Below are 19,427 nucleotides of genomic sequence, written 5' to 3' on the forward strand. Positions count from 1 at the left end.
GATATATGTATATGTATAACTGATTCACTTTATTATAAAGCCGAAACTAACACACCATTGTAAAGCAATTATACTCCAATAAAGATGTTTAAAAAAATAATTGTTTTTAAATTAGTTTTTTGTAAATTAAAAAAAAAATTCCACTTGCATTACACTTTAGAGTTCACAAAGCACATGGGAAAAATAAGGTAATGAGGGCTTATGGTTGCAATTCAAAAGTAGGTACAAGGAAAGGGAATGAAAGGGAATAATATATATAGTCAATTTTCTTTTAAAAAATTAACGTTGAAGTGTGTTTCTGCCACCCATCTTCTATTTGATATAATAAGAGTGGGAGTGATAAGACAATTAATTCAGGGTTTTGAAAAGCAAACCAGCTTCAGAGCAACGCTTGAGCTTGTGTTGCCGACTTGCTATGTGGTTCCTGACAACCAACCTCAGAAATAATTCCATCATCATGGGAAGTACAGAAAGAACCACAAACCAAACCTCAAAATGGATGCTAAGAGAAAACACCGTTTAAAAAAATTTCCCTTCCTATCAGAAGGCAGACCAAAAGGAAGTTCATCCTCCCACCCACAAATTCCCCAGAGAGCTTTCCACCAGAAGGTCGACATCCAGCCGGACCCTCTTCTCTGAGCCTCTAGTTTCTTTCATGGCATATTAAGTGCCGATCTGGAGAGTGCCATGGGCCTCAGGACTACTAAACAGAGGGGGAGAGGCACAAAGCACGCCCGTGGTCGCCAAGAGGGTATGTACACACTTGCTGCTTTCCCGCATTTTTCGGAGCTGAGTTTTTAGCCAGAGGCTGCTCCTTCACGATAAATTGACTAAAAGCTATGTTATCTCTTTCAAATCAATTCCTCTCTTTCAATTCTTATGTGTGAAGACAAAGGTTATTTTAAACCCTTAAGAGATTACTATTAAATTTAAATTGCCTGTAACCATCGTATAGTAATAGATTTATGACTGATGATAGGTTTAGTTAAAATATAACAATCTTAAAAATATTCTTAGTGAAAGATTCCAATCTGTGCGCACGTAATTGGTATAAAATTAAAAAAATTAGACCTTGGCATTTCCGAGGGAGCCCTAAGCTATTTTTCTAGCGCGGCTGTGCGAGTGTGTATCAGGCTTCCTCTTTTCACTCCCTTTGTGTTGTAAGTACCCTGGAGGTCATGTAATAACCAATGCCAAAGAAAAATCAAAATAGAAATTATTAGCGTGTGCCATCATGCAGCGGCGTACTCTGCCTAAAGAGCAGGAAATGGTCTAACATCAGATCTCCGCCAGGCATCTCCGCCCAGGCCTGTGCGCGGAGGAGAGTTGCGGCCGGACTCAGGGCGAAAGGAGGGAGCCAGGAGAGCGACCCGCGACCGGCTTTTAAGGCTAATAATCGCTTCGCAGCAGGTCCCGGGCAGCACTCGCGCGAGCTCCGCGGCGGGACCTGCCGTGGGAGACCTGGGCGCAGGACTGGAAGGGCGCTCGCGGCGGTAGTTGGGGACCCCGGGGCACCCGGGGACTCTCCCCGCGCCCTGGCCCGCTGCACCCGGGCTCCGGCTTGCGCGTCTGGGGGCGGGGGGTGGAACCCGGACGCGCACGGCAGGGGCTTTGCTAATTGCCAAGCAGGAAGTGAGCGCCGGGAAGAGCGGCGGAGACAGGGGAGGAGCGGGCGGAGGAGGGGCGCGCGGAGCCGCCGAGGTTCGCTCCCCGCGCGTCCGAAAGGCAGGGCAACCCAGCCCTGCAACCCGGCTCTCCTCCCCTGTCCCGCCGGCCGCCCGGCCCCACTCGGGCGCCCGTCGGCCCCACCCCGTCCCCATGGCTTCTCCGGAGGACCCTGTGCGCGCGGGTAAGTTGACACCGCGCCGCACCCTCACCCGGAGCGCGGACCGCGGGTCGCTAGATCGCGAGGCGTCCGCGTCTGGGGCGGGGCTGTCGGGGCCGAACTCCCCGCGAGCCCCAAGGGGCGACCTGGGACCACCCTGGACCCTGGCGCCCGACTCGGGGCCGGACGGGGGACAGCGGCGGCGCCCGGTCCCGGAGGGCGAGGTGCGAGGCTCCCCCCGCGAGCGGCTACTGGTGGCGCCCGCCTCCGGCGGCCCCCTGGCCCCAGTCGCCCCCAAGCGTGTCTGAGACGCCCCTTCTCTCCTCTCGCTCTCTCGCCCCAGCCTCTTTGTTCTGCACCGGGGATGCCAGGTTGAAACAAGCCCCTCAAACCTCTCTGGCAGAAAAGAGCGCAAGGGGTGGATTTCTTTTTTCCTCCCGAGCTCTCCCTTTCTCCCCATTCAACGTGCCTTCTCATTTCTCCCCTTCTCTCCTCGTTTCACTTTTATTAAATGGTTTTGTTCTAAATATTGGCCCTCGGAGCTATTTCATAAACTAGTATCCACAAAACCAGGTGGCTGATCCCACCTGTAGAGGCCTTTGGTTAGAATGGCCCCTAGTTCTGTCGTTATCGTTAAATATTGTGTTTGCACCTGAAGCCAGAATCTAGAGTTTTCTTTAATCTCACTTGAATTGAAAAACCGTAAAATACTGTGTCTGTACCTGAGACCAGGCTCTCGATTTTTCTTTAATTTCACTTGAATTGAAAATCTTCCTCAGATTTCACCTTTCAGGAATTCGCTGTCCTTGCTCTCCCATACCCTAGGCTGATCCTCAGCGAATGTTTGTCGAACACGCGAATGAATGAATGATGTATCCCCCAGAGCACACTGGGGCTTTTTCTAGTTTTGTTGAGGCTGGAAAGGCTAGGGAGAGAACCAGATATCCAGAACCATAGATACCTGCTTAGAGACACGTGTTCCCTATTTTATTTCTTGGGCTTGGGCAGGGCCGGAGCTTGAATGTTTTATTGTTCATTTGAGGCTTGAGCAGTTAGGAGAATGAGAAAGTATCTGGAGGTGGGTCAGAAGATTGCTAACTTGGCATTGTGATGTTCTGCGTCTGGGAGAGTTTCCTGGAGATTTTAAGAAAGATCTAAATTCTTCTTCAAGTGGTGGTTCTTTTTTTTATTTATTTTATACTTATTTTTGGCTGTGTTGGGTCTTCGTTTTTGTGCGAGGGCTTTCTCCAGTTGCGGCGAGTGGGGGCCACTCTTCATTGTGGTGCGCGGGCCTCTCACCGTCGCGGCCTCTCCTGTTGCGGAGCACGGGCTCCAGACGCGCAGGCTCAGCAGTTGTGGCTCACGGGCTCAGTTGCTCCGCGGCATGTGGGATCTTCCCAGACCAGGGCTCGAACCCGTGTCCCCTGCATTGGCAGGCGGACTCTCAACCACTGCGCCACCAGGGAAGCCCCAAGTGGTGGTTCTTTAAGTGAGGAACGGTAAACATTTTATCCATGGGAGCTGGAAGATAAATAAATGGTTTGGATATCCTTCTCCTCCCCCACATTCATTGTTTGGAAAAACAGAAGGGGAAATTAAGGGAGAAATCCTACCCCTGCCCCCCAACTCTCACCTCCACATCCACTTCCTCTTCTGAAAATGTAATTGGCAAGACGCCAAGAGGTGTTAAGCTAGATTTTAGTAACAGTGGTTTTGCATCTCATTCAATGATGATGGTGAAGGAGATTCAAAAAGATCTTGATCGGGATCCACTGAATGGGGATACATATAAGGTCTGCTTGGGACCCCCAAAATCAATGGCACCAGAGGAGGTGGGTGCTGGGAAACACAGCTTCATGTATAAAAAGCCTCAGTGAGTCAAGAGTGTGATCAGGCCACCAGGGCAGCTAATAGGATCTTAGATGACAGTAATAGTACCACAGGATCTAGAAGTCCAGTGATGCTACTTAGCCTGTTTGGCCCAGCCAAGATGGAAGCTCACAACCTGGGACAAAGGGACTTGGAAATCCCAGCACATGTGGTGGCATGGGAGACCTGAGGATATGATGATAGGAGGGTGTCATTCAGAAAGAACCTGTCTCCTTGACTTTGAGAGGTAGAACCCAAACTTGTAGGTGGACTTTTGTTGGCTTCCTCCAAAGAGGGGAGAGACCTCCTGAGTAGAGATCTGCCTGTCACTTACAGGGATGTTGAAGAACATCTCCAGGCATCTGAAAGAAACACTCATGTCCATTCCCACTCTGGAATTCTATCCATTAGATGAGGGTTCTTCCAGTTTAAAAAAAGATATATAGTATCTCCACACTTGCATATAGAAACAAAGGGTTGGACAGAAATATAACCCAAAAAATGAGTTCCTCTTTCTAACATCTCATATCATTTCTGTAACCTCCAGGACACATCCCTTCCATTTCTGTAATGAAGCCACAAGTGGTGATAATGTGTAAAACTCGTTAACGTGGCATTTTCATGTCTCCACCCCAGACCCAGTTACCATGCTGTCTCACCAGATTTCCTGCACTCACCTCCCAACTGGTATTTCCACACACACTGTCACCTTCCACCAACCTGTTCACCTAAAAGTGGCCAGAGTGACCTTTTAAAAACAAATCAGATCTCGCCATTCCTCTACTCAGAAACCTGCGCTGACTTTCCAGTAAACCGTCAGTCCTTCAGTGGTGTCCGTGCTCTGTACGTGGGCCTGTAGCTCTCCCTTCAGTCGGCAAGCCTGCTCTGTCTCTTCGTCTGCACTGCAGCAACCCTGCCTGCTCTGTTTCCTTGAGAGCCCTGGACCACCCGCCTCCTGGCCTTTGCACAAGTTGTCTCTGCCGCCTGGAAGCCTCCCTTCCCCTCCCCTCAACCCCCGCCCGTCCAGTTACCTCCTGCCCACCCTTCAGATTTCCGATCAAAACTGATGTAGATTCAGCTCCATGTCACACAACCTTGGTGCACCCTTCCAGCACCTGTCACCCTTTCTAGCTGTGAAGATTTCACCATTGTCTCTCTCCCCCGTTAGACTCTAAGTTCTTGGACAGAGGGCACGTCTGTTTTGCTCGACCGTTTTTCTCCCAACGCCTGGCCCAGTACCCAGCACATAGTAAGCCCTGGTTAAATACTTATCATCTCAGTAAATGAATGAAAGATATAAAATGTAACCACGTGTGCATCAAACTGGGGGCAGAAAAAGCTCTTCCCATATTGGCATCTTAGGAACTGATTCAGTTAGATATGTTAACTGGGTTTACCTTGTAAAGTGAAAAAAAAAAAGATGTTTGTATATCCACGTGCACATAACAAAGGTGGGTATCTATTATTATACCTTATGAACTTAATTAAAAAAACAACTCTTTGCCCTGAGAAAATTTACAGTGGCAGGAAAATAGTCATGCTGGTTACAGTGTAGCCATCTCATTCCGTCTCTACCACTAATAAACCATCCATCGTGGAATGAGTCAGAATTGCCTGTTGAAAGTGAATAAAATCTGGTTCGTGTTCATACAGATATTAAGGACAGAAACAAAGAAAGAGGCTTTGAAAGTCGGGAGAGTTGGGGAGATGGTACAGTTCATTGCTTCGTCGCAGTGAGCTAAGTGCCCTTGGCCACGGAGCGCATCAGCGTATGTTCTGCCTTTGTTCATCCTCGGGGTATTGTTTGCACTGCACACAGGGCTGCTCCCTGGGAGCCCTGGCCCAGGACAGCCGCTTAGGTGGCATCTCACCCCTCATGCACCCCTCTGCGCCCTCCTCCGCGCTGGGATGGGACTGAGGTGGCACCCTCTCCTTCTTGCAAACTCCAGTAGCACCGGGAGCAGAAACGAGGACTAAAGGGGGAACCACTTCGAGCAGCACCCTTATTTGAAAGGCTGGACCGGCCAGTTGGTTCACCACATCCACCAGAGAGTGCTGACAGGCTGCGGTTTTCCTTTCTTCCTTCCTTCTTCCCTTTCTCCTTCCCCGTCCCGTGGGTTTTTCCAATGCCCACTTCATTTCTTTTCCTTTCTTACAATGCCTCTAAGTTTTCTTCTCTCTACCCAAGTATTTCCCCCTTGTCTGCATTCCTCTTTCATCCCTTGGTTCATCTCTTCCCTCCCCTCCCCTCTCCCTCAGCTTGGCCATCATCCAGAGAAGTCGCTCTAGAGGTGCACCTTCTTGATCCCTGGTCCTTTCTCAGCTTGTTCAGCCCCTGCTCTGAGGTGCAGGGATGACAGAGCAGGGCTGCTGCCAAAGACAGAGAAGAAGGTAAACTTAGCAGCGTGTCAGCGCTGCTTGCCCTGAGAGCTTCTGTAATCCTGAATACGGTTAGGACTCTAGGGCTTCCTTAGAATCAGTAGTGAAAACAGCTGTAGGTCAAAAGAAAAGCTAGGGCACAAAAAATAATAACAGAGGAAAAATAAATGAACTCTGAAATCACCGAGTTCAAAGAATTGCCTTTACTTTTTCACTAAGAAGCACAAAAGGCCCCACTCTTCTGACTCCTGATGATCGGGAAAGCCAGGAAGCTCTGACACGCTTCCCTCTTTGTTTCTCTGAAAGGACATCTTTAGAGGAGATCTTTAAACTTCCTTTGAGGAACTGTCTTGAGGAGCTATTGGCCCTTATCTAATGTGATTCATAAAGGGAGATGTCCGGACGTGACCGCGCTGCTCTTGGGCAGCTCACCCGCGTCTGTGTTGGACAATCCGAGATCGTTCCTGGTGGAGAGGCTGCTGGGTGCAGCCCACGGTCTCCAGGGCTCCTGGGGATTCTGATTCAGGAGCTGACGAGAGCTGGGTCTTTGAGTGGATGATGGGTAGGTGAGATTTTGCATTTAGAGTTGATGCCGGAATGATGAAAGCTTTGGGGGATGTCGGGTGAATGTGTTTTGCGCATGGGAAGGACATGAATTTGGGGGCCAGAGAGTGGACTGTTATGGGTTGAACTGTGCTCCCCACCCAAAAAAAATTTGTTGGCATCCTAACCCCCAGTACCTCAGAACGTGACCTGATTTGGGAATAAAGCCTTTACAGAAGCAGTCAAGTTAAAATGAGGTCATCAGAGTGAGCTCTCATCCACTGTGACTGGTGCCCTTATAGGAAGGGAAAATTTGGACACAGAGATCCCCCCAGGACAGTCTGTTCCCCCCAGGACAGTCTGTTATCAGGTGGTCAACGCAGGAACCACTTCAAGCAACCCGAAGGTAGTGGAAAACGGGTAGATTTTGAAGTCAGAAAGTCCCAGATCCAAATTCTGCTGCTTCCTTTGCCCTATGACCTTGGGCACTCAGTATGGATAAAGGAGACACTTGGCCCTCTCTCAGAGTTACTGTGAGGATGAAACGGGGCTGTGTGTAAACCAGGTAGCATGGGGCGGTGGGGTGGGTGGGCGGGGAGGGGTACTGGGTAAGTGGGAGCTCTAATTGTTAACTGGGCTTCCTGTGTCGGAGTGACCTTCACCTGAAGATGCTCTTTTCACCTTTGGGGCCCCTACTTCTCACCACTCGTGGACTTTTAAAGCTGGAAGGGCATGTGGAGGCTCTCTGTCCCCCTGCCCCCTGAATATTACAGATGAGGCACTTGAGGCCCAGAGAAGCAAGTAACTGCAGCTGGCCTCGCTAGCTCTCACCTGGGGCCTCCGGGAGCCAGGCCGGGTGCCCTTCCAGCAGCTGAGTGGCATCAACTCACCATGAGTTTCACTCAGGCCTTTTGAGGACCTCCCCAGAAGATGCTCATGTGAATTAAACATCATTCTCATTGCCATCGGTGAGACCCCCCTTTGGTCAATTACCAGCTAATTTGGGGTGATCTCTGCCTTCTTTAGAGTCACCAATCCAGGAGAATGGAGGCAGCTTTGGGACAGTAGAGCGACAGCCAGGAGCAAGAGGAAGGTCCCCACCCACCCCTGGCTGAGCTGCTGGCCTTGCCACCTCGGAGCTCGCACGATCCCACTTTCTGTTTCGGCTTCTTCGTGCCCCATCTAATACCAGAGCCTTGCCTAGAGGCCCAGCCTGCTGTTACCTGGGGCCTGTAAAAATAAACATTTTAAAGCTTCTGAGTAAACTATTTGATTTTATACTAATAATACTGTAAACATGTGGCTCCAAGAACTCTCAGAAATACTTTAGGACAACTGCTTACTTCTAGACTAGTCTCAAATAACCAGGATCAGCCCTCCTCCAAATAATCTGTCGGTACACATCACGGGCCTGTGAGAACAAAGGTGTTTCTGCGTGAACTACAGCAAGGGCCAGGGGGAAGGCCCGGGATCAGGTAGAACAAGTGGAGCGACACCGTGGGCCTGGGTCTGTGAGCGGATTTGGCAATAACACGTAAGGAAGAACTTCATCCCCAGCCTGGTCTACATCAGAAGCTGATACAGTCACAACCATGCGAATGAAAATAATAAAAGACCTGAAAGTGCCTCTAAGACTGGTCCTAAACCTTTCCTGATTGCCTAAGCCTTTCCTGATTGCCCTCTCACTTTGCTGTTGTGCTTCAGAAAAAAAAAAAAAAAAAACCCCTAAATTCTCTGTGCCCTTCCCATCTTAAATTCCATCTATTCTCAGAGGTTTCAGACCAAAGCAAGAGACTTTGGGCCTCCAAACACTTGTCCTGTTCACCCCATCACCCTCTGAGGTACAGATTCTCAGGGGAATTCGTTCCCAAACCTGACCTGACCAGAATGATGATGATCAGCTGGGCGTGGGAACCAGCCACGTGGACCCCCTCCTGTTGGCTGGGAACACTTAACGTGAGTCATCAAAGGTCATACCGCTAGACTCATTCAAGGTCAGGCCACTAGGTCTCAGCGGTGTGGCGGTGAGGACCCAAGCCTTCTCCTCCCAAGCCCTGTGTGCCTTCCCTTTAACTGTCCTGTTTGCATTCTCACTGCTGCTTTTGGGGTAATTCTGCCTTTCCCAGCTGTCTCCTCCATTTTCTTCCTCTTCGTCTTTTTCCTTCCTCGCGTACTAATGTCTCTGTAGGAAACAGGCCTAACTTGTCATAGACTTGGTGGGCAATAGCTGCACAGGATACCTATTAAAATTCCACCCCCCTAGTGGAGGTAAACTTTTAAAGTATTATCATCCAGGGAATGCCGTGGCGGTCCAGTGGTTAGGACAACACGCTCTCACTGCTGAAGGCCCAGGTCCGATCCCTGGTTGGGGAACTAAGATCCCACAAGGCCGCGTGGCCAGAAAAAAAGTTTTATCATCCAGATACACTTTGGTGAAAATGAAGTGGTTGAGACTAGGCTGTGATAGGAGGGAAAGAAAGGACTGGAGGCTACTCACGGTGGCTTCTACTACCCGCTCCCCAGCCAGGAGCTAGACATGACAAGGATAGAAAGGAAAAACTGGAAAACCGAATGCAGGTGTCCGGCTGGACCTATTTGAAGTATGCTCACGTGTCCCGTTCTTTTTCATCTCTAGGCCTTCGCCTATGCTGTTCCCTCTGCCTAGAATGCTTTTCCCTCCCTGACTTCTCCTGGCAGCTTCAACTCATCCTTCTGGACTCAAGTGTCATCTCCTCTATGGGCTCCTCTCTACCCACTCTTCACTCCCCACCAGACACCCCGGGCTGGGCTTGTGTTCCTCCTGTGTTTCCATATCCTTCTGCATTTCTACTGTCTTAACACCAAGTGCTCTGTATGATAATTGCCTTTTCCTTGGGCAGCAGTAGTTCTGTAAACTCAGGGTGGAGTTAGCAACACAACTTGTTCTTATTGTTCTTTACATTGACTTAAATCCAGGTCTGAGTCCGTAATCTACTGGGCTGGCAGGAAATTCCATTTCAGTCCAAACTGGGGCCTGGCCCCTTCCTTAGGGTCATATAGGAATCTAAGAGGATCATGTGGTGCTTGGAAAAGGAGGGGCCTTGAATTTTTAGTGCATCCGGGTGGGCTTGATGTCCTTGTTATCCAAGCCTGAGAAGACTCTTGAGGTCCAGGAGCCCTGTGTTTCTCTTGCAGACCCAAATCACGGGTTGGTTTCTCTGTGGGGCTGGGAACCCTGGGACCCAGGGGTTAGCCCCCTCCGTGCATTCCCTGATGTGGTCTTGCCACCTCTGGGCTCTGCTAAGGACCACGGCACAGTCCCCGCTCGTGGAGCTGCAGTGTCTGTCCCCTGCTCCATGGGGGGACACTGGCAAAAACTCTCTCCTTTTGCCCCCGCTCCTCTGGGCCACCTCCTTTAATCTCTCCAGTGACTGTAGCCTGTCATAAAACAAAGAGATGTTCCCTTCACACTGCTTCTCCTTCGGGCATTGTCAACACCTGCGCGGAGAGAAACGTGAGAAGTCTGGACACATTCTCGGATGGGAAACATCTAGGGAGAACAAACAAATGATCTCCATAAGTTGTCCTGTTTTGTTTGTTTGGATCCCCCAAGGCATTCCCAGGACCTAGTGCCTGGGCCACAGTATGTACTTAGTGAAGATTTGGGAGAAAAATGAACGATGAGTCTTGACTGGCCCAAGGCTGGCCACTTAGGGTTTTGCAGGTCGTGTAGTGACTGCACAAAATACCGAGGATCCCATTCAGACAGATGTGGTTATCAAGCAAGATAGTTTTCTGGCAGATGTTTCGTAAAGTGTCTTGGAAAGGGGGAGCTTTTTTTCCTAATTTTCTTGCTCAAAGTTATAATCAGATTGTTGCCGACCTGGGTCCTTGGACTCTTTAATCAATAGAAATTGATAAGAGACCAGACGAGAAACTCAGGCAATGCTTTATTGGGACTCGTGCTGCAGCATGAGGGGTAAAAACAAGAAACAGGTGCCCTTGCTTGCTGTCCTAGGGGGGCGCGGTGAGCTGGTCCCTTAAATGGGGTGAGGGTGGGAGCGGATTGGTGGGTCGGGCCTGAGGTGTGGCTTAGGTGGCCTGACCACCCCCTTGGTGGTGCTGTGTGCAGGGGTCACTTGCAGTACCCTGCTTTTGCTCCCGGCACCTCAGGAATGGCGGTTGGTTTGTGCCCTTTTTGTATTCTTTTCTGTATGTTGTTCATAATTTGCCCAACGGCACTTGCATGCAGTTATTTTTAGTCTTTTATAGTTTCTTTGTACTCTGTTGCTTGAGGAGATGTTTGTCCAGGTGCAAGCGCTCCAGTAAAGGGTCCCAGGTCCCAGCCTGTCTCAAAATCCAATATGCAAAAGAGTCATTAATATCACATTCACCTAATTTGTAGTTATTTGTATCTCTGAGTATTTGTAGATATCTGTAAGTAAACTGTTCCAAAATATTTTTTTAATGTAGTTTATTAGTCATAATCACTTTCTTGATGCAGCCTGAACTCATTCTTTCTTATTTTGTCTCCACTAATGACTGAAAGTAAGCTTTTCTCCAAACTGATTGGGGTAGCTTGTGTCTATATGAAGACAGTTATCAAAGGACACACTGTGCTTCTAAGTTAAAGAAAATGCTCTCCATTTGTTCTCTTTACAGATCATTTGACAAAGGAGCCAGTGGAAGACACAGACCCTAGCACTATATCCCTTAATATGGTAGGTTACAACTTTTACATTAATGGTGATGACTCCTGTTTTTCCTTTTTCCCCTTTATTATTTCTTTATATTTTTTATTACTTAGTACTTACACGAAATTTGAAACCCTAAAATAAGGTTTTCCAAGATAAATTTCTTTTTCATGATATTTCTCTGTGACATAATAAACTTGGGGTTTCTCCAGGTTAAAAATGGTGTTAGACTGTGTTCTCATTTTGCACATATCAGAAGTGGTCTTCTTAGGTTACATGAGGTCTTTATCTGCTTGTCTACTTTTAATACTATCTATTTTTAATTACCAGTTCTTCAGAAATCAAAATATCTAACTTGAGATTGAAAGAAAAAATAGGACAACCTTAAAGTAAAGGCGGGCTGCCCATGTGTCAGATGGGCATACAGTGTTGATTTACCTCTGTTACCACTTTTTTTTCTTTTAATTTTTCAAATTTATTTTTGGCTGTGTTGGGTCTTTGTTGCTTCGCGTGGGGTTTCTCTACTTGTGGCGAGCGGGGGCTGCTCTTTGTTGCGGTGCGCGGGCTTCTCGTTGTGGTGGCTTCTCTTGTTGCAGAGCACGGGCTCTAGGCACACGGGCTTCAGTAGTTGTGGCACGTAGGCTCAGTAGTTGTGGCTCATGGGCCCTAGAGCACAGGCTCAGTAGTTGTGGCGCATGGGCTTAGTTGCTTCGCGGCATGTGGGATCTTCCCGGACCAGGGCTCAAACCCTTGTCCCCTGCATTGGCAGGCAGATTCTCAACCACTGCGCCACCAGGGAATCCCCTCTTCTGGCTTCTGATGGTCGTCGGCAGTTCTTGGTGTCCCCTGGCTTGTAGCTGCTTCGCTCCGTTCTCTCCCTTTGGTGGCACGTGGCCGTCTTCTCCCTGTGTGTCTGTGTCTTGTTATCTCTTCTCCTCTTACAAGGACGTCTGTCCTGTTGGATTAAGGGCGTACCCTACACCAGTATGACCTCACCTTAAGTAATTCTATCTACAGTGACCCTGTTTCCAATGAGGTCGCAGTCTGAGGTACTAGGGGTTAGGACTTCGAGGTATTTTTGGAGGGGACACATTTCAACTATAACATTCCTTCCAGGATTGAATACATGGTCCTTGACATGGCAGATGAGGTCCTCCGTGACCGTGTCTCAGCATCCCCCTGATGAGCCAGTTGTGTGTAGCTGTTTGCTGCTCCTCAAGTGCCCCATGCCCTCCCCCTGTCCTGGGATACCCAGAGTGCTGGTCCCTCCCTGCTTCCTCACATACTGAACTCCTGTGCCTCGTGCCACGCAGCTCAAGTGTTATCTGGGAAGGCTTCTCGGCCTTGGGGCCTTCGGGTGCTGCCTTATCCATAGTCCCTACTTTTTATCGCATTGTGTGGGAATTACTTGCTTGCCTGACTTCCTGCGAGGCTGTGCCGACCGTCTTCCCATATGCAGAGTGGGGCACGAAGCAGGCAGCAGTGTTAAATGAGCCAAGCTTCCCGCGATCCTAGAACGGCACCCTTCCTAAATCCCTTCGCTTCCTTTCCAGGGTCTTCCATGGAAACTGGCTCCATTATTTCATGTCCAACCCTGTCTTCCTTTTCCACCTCCAGCATGCATCTCTCCTACAGGCTGGCCCGTCTTCCAACCACCTGGCCTTGCTCCTCCGTGCCCACCATCTGCAATCACCATGCTCCTTTCTCTCGGTCATCTGAGTCCTGGGCGTTCTCTAGGCCCATCTCAACTGTCAGTCTCTCCAGGAAACCTGCGCTTGTTCATTCATGTAGTGTGAACAGAGTCAAAATCTGGGGATGCAAAGATCATGGTCCCTTCTCTTGAAACACTCACAGTCTGTCTGAGGAAATAGACAAATACTTTGAAAAGAGCCTGATAAGCAGTATAGTACAGATGTGTTTTCCATGCTCTGGGGAGCAGAGTATGGAGAAGGATTTAATCTGGGGGAAAAGTATTTGATTTTTAAGTTCTCTGTGATTGATGATTGAGTGATTGATTGATTTCTTTTTTCACTCAGGATTGTGGTTTATTACAGCAAAAGTATTCAGATTAAAGTCAGCCAAAGGAAGTGGGGCATAGGACAGGGCCCAGGAGAGTTGCAAGCATGGAGCTTTCAGCTGCCCTCTGTCAGTGACGTTGTGTGGACAGTGTTTACTTGTCTCAGTAACGATGTGTGATGATACACACAGAGTATTGACAACCAGGGAAGCTCACCCCGCCCTTGGGGTCCAGAGTGTTATTGGGGCTCAGTCATGTAGACACGCTAGACCACCAGTGTGTCTGACCTTAGACTCCAGCCCCTTCAAAGGTTGAACTGATACCGTAAAGATGATTGATTGATTTCTTTTGTGGAAAGGGGTTGGAGGCTTCTAGAAGGTTCTGAAACTTTACTGCCTAGCTCCAAAGAAACTCCAAGGAAAGGCGTTTAAAACAGAATCCCTGGTTCCACATTTGTTTCTTTTCCTCCTCTGTCCAAGGAAGATAGCGATGAGACTTACAGGAGAGTTGGGAGGTACAGCTTTTTTTTTTTTTTTAAGGCTGGAGGACTGTGGACCCAAAGACCCAGATGCAGATGATGGTGGGAACTGAGCCTGGGTCAGAGGACAGGCTAGGGAGATTGGGTGCATTCCCACTCCTCTCATGGAAGTCTTTAGAAAATGACTACATTGTATAATCTGCAGTAGAAGCTTCCAGAAGCTTAGATACCTGCATATTTGTCAGTACCAACAAAGAAATAATGTGATTGTAAGAGCATTTGCTATTTTGAATTCCCTGCAACAGTACTGCCCTCAACTAAAGCATTGGGGAATTGTGCATAATTGTGCATAATGGGTAACTAACTCGTAGATCTTCGTGCAATTAATGGGATAGTTACCTTTTGACTCCTGTCCTAGTCAACCCGTGACAGAGCTCTCCAGTTGTGAGTACTGCCCAGAACACACGCATATTGGCCCCAATGAATGTCACAGAAATGGTGAGAAGAGATGGGTCTGTCCCCATAATTCACTAACAGAAATGTCCCTCAATTTTGAGCTGCAGGAAATAGAAGAGCACTGCAGAAAAGAGAGGAAGTGTGGGTTAGTGGTCAGAGCTGAAGGCTTCTTCTGTTTCATGTTCCAACATTAACTTCTCATCCACCTTGGTTTCATTTCTATAAAATTGAGAATGAAAACAAGCAATGGGTCAGGCGTATTGATAAATCCAAGGCTAAAAACTTGCAAGGATTTAAATTAAAATCATGACTTTCCCAAGACAAAGCTTTCTCTTCACTTTGATCTTATAATTGACTACGGTGTTTAAAAGTAACACTCCTCTTTTGTTGGTTTCTACAGTCAGACAAATATCCCATTCAAGACACGGGACTCCCTAAAGGTATGTACAGTTAATGTAACAATTTAAACTTGTGATTACTTTCATATCTTGAACAAAGCACTAGTCAAAGTAATTTTTCATTTTTTAAAATTGTAAAACAGAAACATACTGATAATTTAGTGCATGATTTGACCTTCTCTGGTATGAATTTTCTTATTAAAAGGTAGAAATTATTTTATAGCAAATTATACATCAAATTCCTATGGTGTTTTTAACATGCATAAAATGAAGAAAGCCAGGACTGTGGGTTGCAAGTGTCAGAAATGTAGCTCAAAGTAGTTTAAAATGACGGGGGGGGGGACTTGGTGGCTTAGAGTCTCTGGGTGCTGCTAAATCCAAGCATTTAAATGATGTCTCAGGCTCAGTCCCCCACCACCCCCATGGCTCTGTCTTCTGTGTTGGCTGCATACTCGAGCAGGCTTTCCCCACGTGGTGGGAAAGATAGTCTCGACACCTCCAGCTTTACTTGGTGCAGCTAAAGATGCCGGGGCAAGAGGGAGCCTTTTCCCCAGAACACATGGCACAATTTTAGGAGCACATCGTGAAAGGAGCAGTTTGGTCGTGTAGCCATCGCTGTATCAGTTGCTGTCGTCGGAGGATGGAGGGGTGACCAGGTCTGAGCCTCGAGGTTGGAGGGCATGAAGTCAGTTCTACTCAAACCACAGGAAAGAGGGTTCTGTTACCAGACAAGGGGCAAGGGATGCTGGCAGTCCCCAAAGCAAAAAGAGCTTGCTTTTATGATCCACAGGCTAATGTGTCAGGCGTGGTGCAGACCATAAAGGCCTGAGCCTTTCCTAATTTCCCCTGGGGCAGCCTGCAAGGCTGTATCCAGTATGGAGGCCGAGCTGCCGCTTATCACACTGGAGCGTTCACCTTGTGCTCTGCTGACCGGCCAGAGAGGAGGGGTGGGGAACAATCAGATCTGAGCAGCTTCAGAGATGGCAGGGGCCCCCCGGCTTCCTGGAGAGGAGGACTTCCCAGCACAGCCTGCTGTGGGGTTCCCGAGCAGCCCCTGTGGTGATGGGTATTACGGGGTTACTGGGCTGCGGGGTTGGGAGCTCCCTGGCAGGGCCCACCTGTGGTTAAGTCTGTAGTTCTGCCAGGTCCCCCTCCCTCATTCTCTACTCACCAGACTCTTCTTCCTGCTCCCTGAAATGACATCATTAGAGTTTCTTTCCTTTTGCCTCCTGTGCACGTCCCAGGAGCGGCAGTGGTGTAGGGAAACGAGGCTGAAGGCCAGGTTTGAGCCCAAATCCTGGCTGTACTAGGGGAGGCTTCTCCCAAGCACACTTTGCCCTTTCCCCTCTCCATGAATGACTTCTCAGTGTCCTGAATTCCCCAAGCTGTGAGTGCTTAGTTCAGCAAGAAAGTGGAAGGTGCAAGCCAGGCCACCAGGACGAATCAGAGGCCGTCTTGGGCCGTGTTCCTTGGATTTTTAGGGTGCAGTGAAGAATTACCTGGGGAGCTAGTTTAAAATGCAGATTCTGGGCCCCGCTACTCCAAAATCATGATGTGGTGGGTCTGGGGTCAGGCCCAGAAACCTGTGTTTTTAATGCAAACCTGAGTGGGTGGGACACAGACCTCCCTTTGAGAGCCTGCCTAAGAAGCTTCAAGAATGTGGCGTGCCACATGTAGGAGACATGTAGGAGAGACCCGAGCTACAGCCAGACCGCCAACTCTGAGAGGACTCAGCAGGTGACCTCATGGCTCAGGGTCCCAGTGTCCAGTCTGCAGTGCAGAGAGGACAGTATTACATCGACCTCCCAGGGGGCTTGTGAGAATTTAATGAAACAAGCCTGGAACAGCACCTGACTCCCAACGAGCATCCGACAGGGGTGGAGGGAAATCTGGCAAAAGAATTGTGAGCAGTCAGGGTAGAGGACTGTTGAAAGCTTTCGTAGCGGAGAGGCAAGAGTGGAACCACCGTTTTAGGTAGACTTGGCTGCAGCAACTATCCAAAGACCTTTTCTATCACTCTTGAACATAATTTCCTGTTTTAAGAGAAAAAGATTGTTGCTTAGCAGCCTGATAATACAGTAACTGTACCGTTGGGTTTCTCCTAGAATTTGAGTTTTACAAAACCTTAATTAAAATGGTGGTGAGTTGACAAGTAACTCCAGATCTTTCCTCTGTCCTTATTCATGAGGGGGGGCGGCGAAGTGTTATTAAGCACATAATTTCTTATCTCCAAGAAATACATCGTCTTCTATGTAATATCCAACATTTGCATTTAATAACAATTTAATGTCTGCAGTATTTTTTTCAAACATACCATAATGGAGCCGATATCATCGTTAAATGCTTATGGTAATTTTCTCATTGAAGTTGTTTTTAGGGAAACAAAGCCCGTATATAACTAGTGAAGAGACTAATTTACAGCTTAAAAGTAAATGTAGGGCTTCCCTGGTGGCTCAGTGGTTAAGAATCCACCTGCCAGTGCAGGGGACATGGGTTCGAGCCCTGGTCCGGGAAAATCCCACATGCCGCGGAGCAACTAAGCCCGTATGCCATAACTACTGAGCCTGTGCTCTAGAGCCCATGAGCCACAACTACTGAGCCTGCGCTCCACAACTACTGAAGCCCTCGTGCCTAGAGCCCGTGCTCCGCAACAAGAGAAGCCACCACAATGAGAAGCCCGTGCACCGCAATGAAGAGTAGCCCCCGCTCGCCGCAACTAGAGAAAGCCCATGCGCAGCAACGAAGACCCATCGCAGCCAAAAATAAAAATAAATAAATAAATTTATTTTTTAAAAAAGTAAATGTAATCTAATTATATTAAGAACAATTCAGACTCTGACACAAGTGAATTCTAGGGGGGCTACTATATTTAATAGAGGAGTCGTTTGTAATTAGCTTGAACCATTTCCATATGATTGAAAAAGTCCTCAAAATGTATTTTCTTAAGAAAATTAGCATGTTTCACAAAATCTTCATTATAATTCTAGTATATTCCTGCTTTTCCCCTGGACAGTACAACATAGTCCCTTAACATGGTCCACACTAGAGTGGTTCTGAATAATGTGCTTTTACCATAAACCAACTGTGGGAATCTAGTGTGATTTCGATAATCAGCACGTTTTTGAGGTGAAACGTGTTATTATACCTGTTTTCTTGTCGGGAACAAATGTGTAGCTTCTGCCTCCCCTGATTTTAGAGATTTCGGGAGATTCATTCTGTCAGGCTTCTGTTATGATAGGTGCTCTGTGAGAATCTGTAGGCACCAAACTCAGGACTAATTTAAGATTGGGGTTTATTTTATATCACAGAATTCCTGTATCTTGTAGAAACTGCTGGCTTGAGGGTTCTGAAGGGAATGTGACTCTTCATATTTTGAGAGAAAAATGTCTTTGGAAAAAGAATTCTGATTTTTGAGGCACTATTCCTAGTGAGGGGAAATTGCACATAACTACCTCATAAAGCAATCAAGATTTTATCATCTTCGTCTTCTCTGGCATTACTGCCCTTTCATTGTTCAAAAAAAATTAAATAGCGGATGTAAAGTTAAAGAGAAGTAGACTGATTTTATTGTTAATTATTTTGAGAAATTTGAACTTAAGCATGGATGATATTTGCAATAATTCGTTAACTAAATGGAGAAGTAGTAGTTCAGTTTGAAAAGGGAGAAAATAAACAAGTACTCAGGAGATCACCAAAATAATTCCTACGTAAAAATGTCTGCCTGAAAACTAGCAGGCCAATGTGTTGTATTTTAGACGATTTCTCATCTTGCCGATTGACTGACAGTATCTCGCTAATAGGTTTCCTTGTTGTAACATGAAACTTAAAAACCCCTCCTTCCCGCACGAGTTACCACGACCTGGTCCCGCTCGTTCCACAAGTTCACTGCCTTCCACCCAGCCATGATGCTGACAGTCTCCTGTTTTAGCAAACCAACCCCTCCCCCAATTACGACACACATACAAAGGTGGCCATTCTGAGAAAGTGTTTTCTTTTATGGAGGGTAGAGGGGTGGGAGAGGGGTACAACCACAGGCGTGCTTGGGGGACCATGTAAGAAAAGTTGCTTTTTAATTTCAAGCTAACATTGCGTTGGGAAATAAAAAGCCCCACTTGTCCAAAAATGCTGGGTGAACAATTATGACACCGGCCATTGTGAGAATTAGTATGACTGAAGTCACATGTCTGTTACTTTTTGCTGTGAAAAATTAGCGTGCATCCGAATTCTGTGGGGTGCTTGTTAGGTGTCAGATTTCTGGGGTCCCTGAGATTCCAATTCAGAAGGTCTGGAGTGGAGCCCAGGAATCTGCATTGTTAACAGGCAGCCCGGGTGATTCTGGTGCAAGAGAGCTGGGACTGTTTTGAGAAACAGAAGGCTAGGTAAGATCTCTACTGCTCCAGCTTAAAAAGATACCATATGGAATCTTAATAAAAGACCGTGCTTTTAGTTTAAATTTTGCAGATAATAATGTTAAGGAAAAAATGACCTTTAGTCAGAATTGTGTAGGCAGCAATAAATATAGCCCCTTATATGAATAAATCTATCAGCCCAGCCTATAATAGGTCAATGAATGTTAAGAAATGTAAAAATAAATAGATGAATTAATCAATCTGTCACTCAGCCCTAACTTTTGAACCTTGAATTAAATGATTCTCTATTAAGGGCTTTACTAACTCTAAAATTTTACATGCCACTAAACATTTCTTTCATAACATAATATATTACTGGCGATTTTCAAGGTTAGAGTGCGATGTTGAATTCTGTGGTTAAAGATTAAAATCTGATGGAA

The 19,427-nt window shown here is 47.4% G+C and overlaps 1 protein-coding gene across 4 annotated transcripts in view; it reads left to right on the forward strand.

Moving 5' to 3' along the window:
• Window positions 1-610: 610 nt before the first annotated feature.
• The window catches only part of EDARADD (EDAR associated via death domain), a 52,659-nt gene continuing 33,842 nt past the window's right edge, over window positions 611-19,427 (forward strand). For 2 of the 4 annotated variants that reach the window (XM_059900225.1, XM_059900226.1), the window contains exons 1-3: window positions 611-751; window positions 11,258-11,316; window positions 14,641-14,680. In XM_059900225.1, coding sequence (XP_059756208.1) covers window positions 688-751; window positions 11,258-11,316; window positions 14,641-14,680 — 163 coding nt within the window. In that variant the 5' untranslated portion in view covers window positions 611-687. Of the gene's footprint in view, window positions 752-1,501; window positions 1,850-8,494; window positions 8,573-11,257; window positions 11,317-14,640; window positions 14,681-19,427 lie in introns of those variants that run through there. The other 2 variants (XM_059900227.1, XM_059900228.1) reach the window with 2 other exon arrangements.

Source organism: Balaenoptera ricei, chromosome 16 (assembly GCF_028023285.1).
Source record: "Balaenoptera ricei isolate mBalRic1 chromosome 16, mBalRic1.hap2, whole genome shotgun sequence".
NCBI lineage: Eukaryota > Metazoa > Chordata > Mammalia > Artiodactyla > Balaenopteridae > Balaenoptera > Balaenoptera ricei.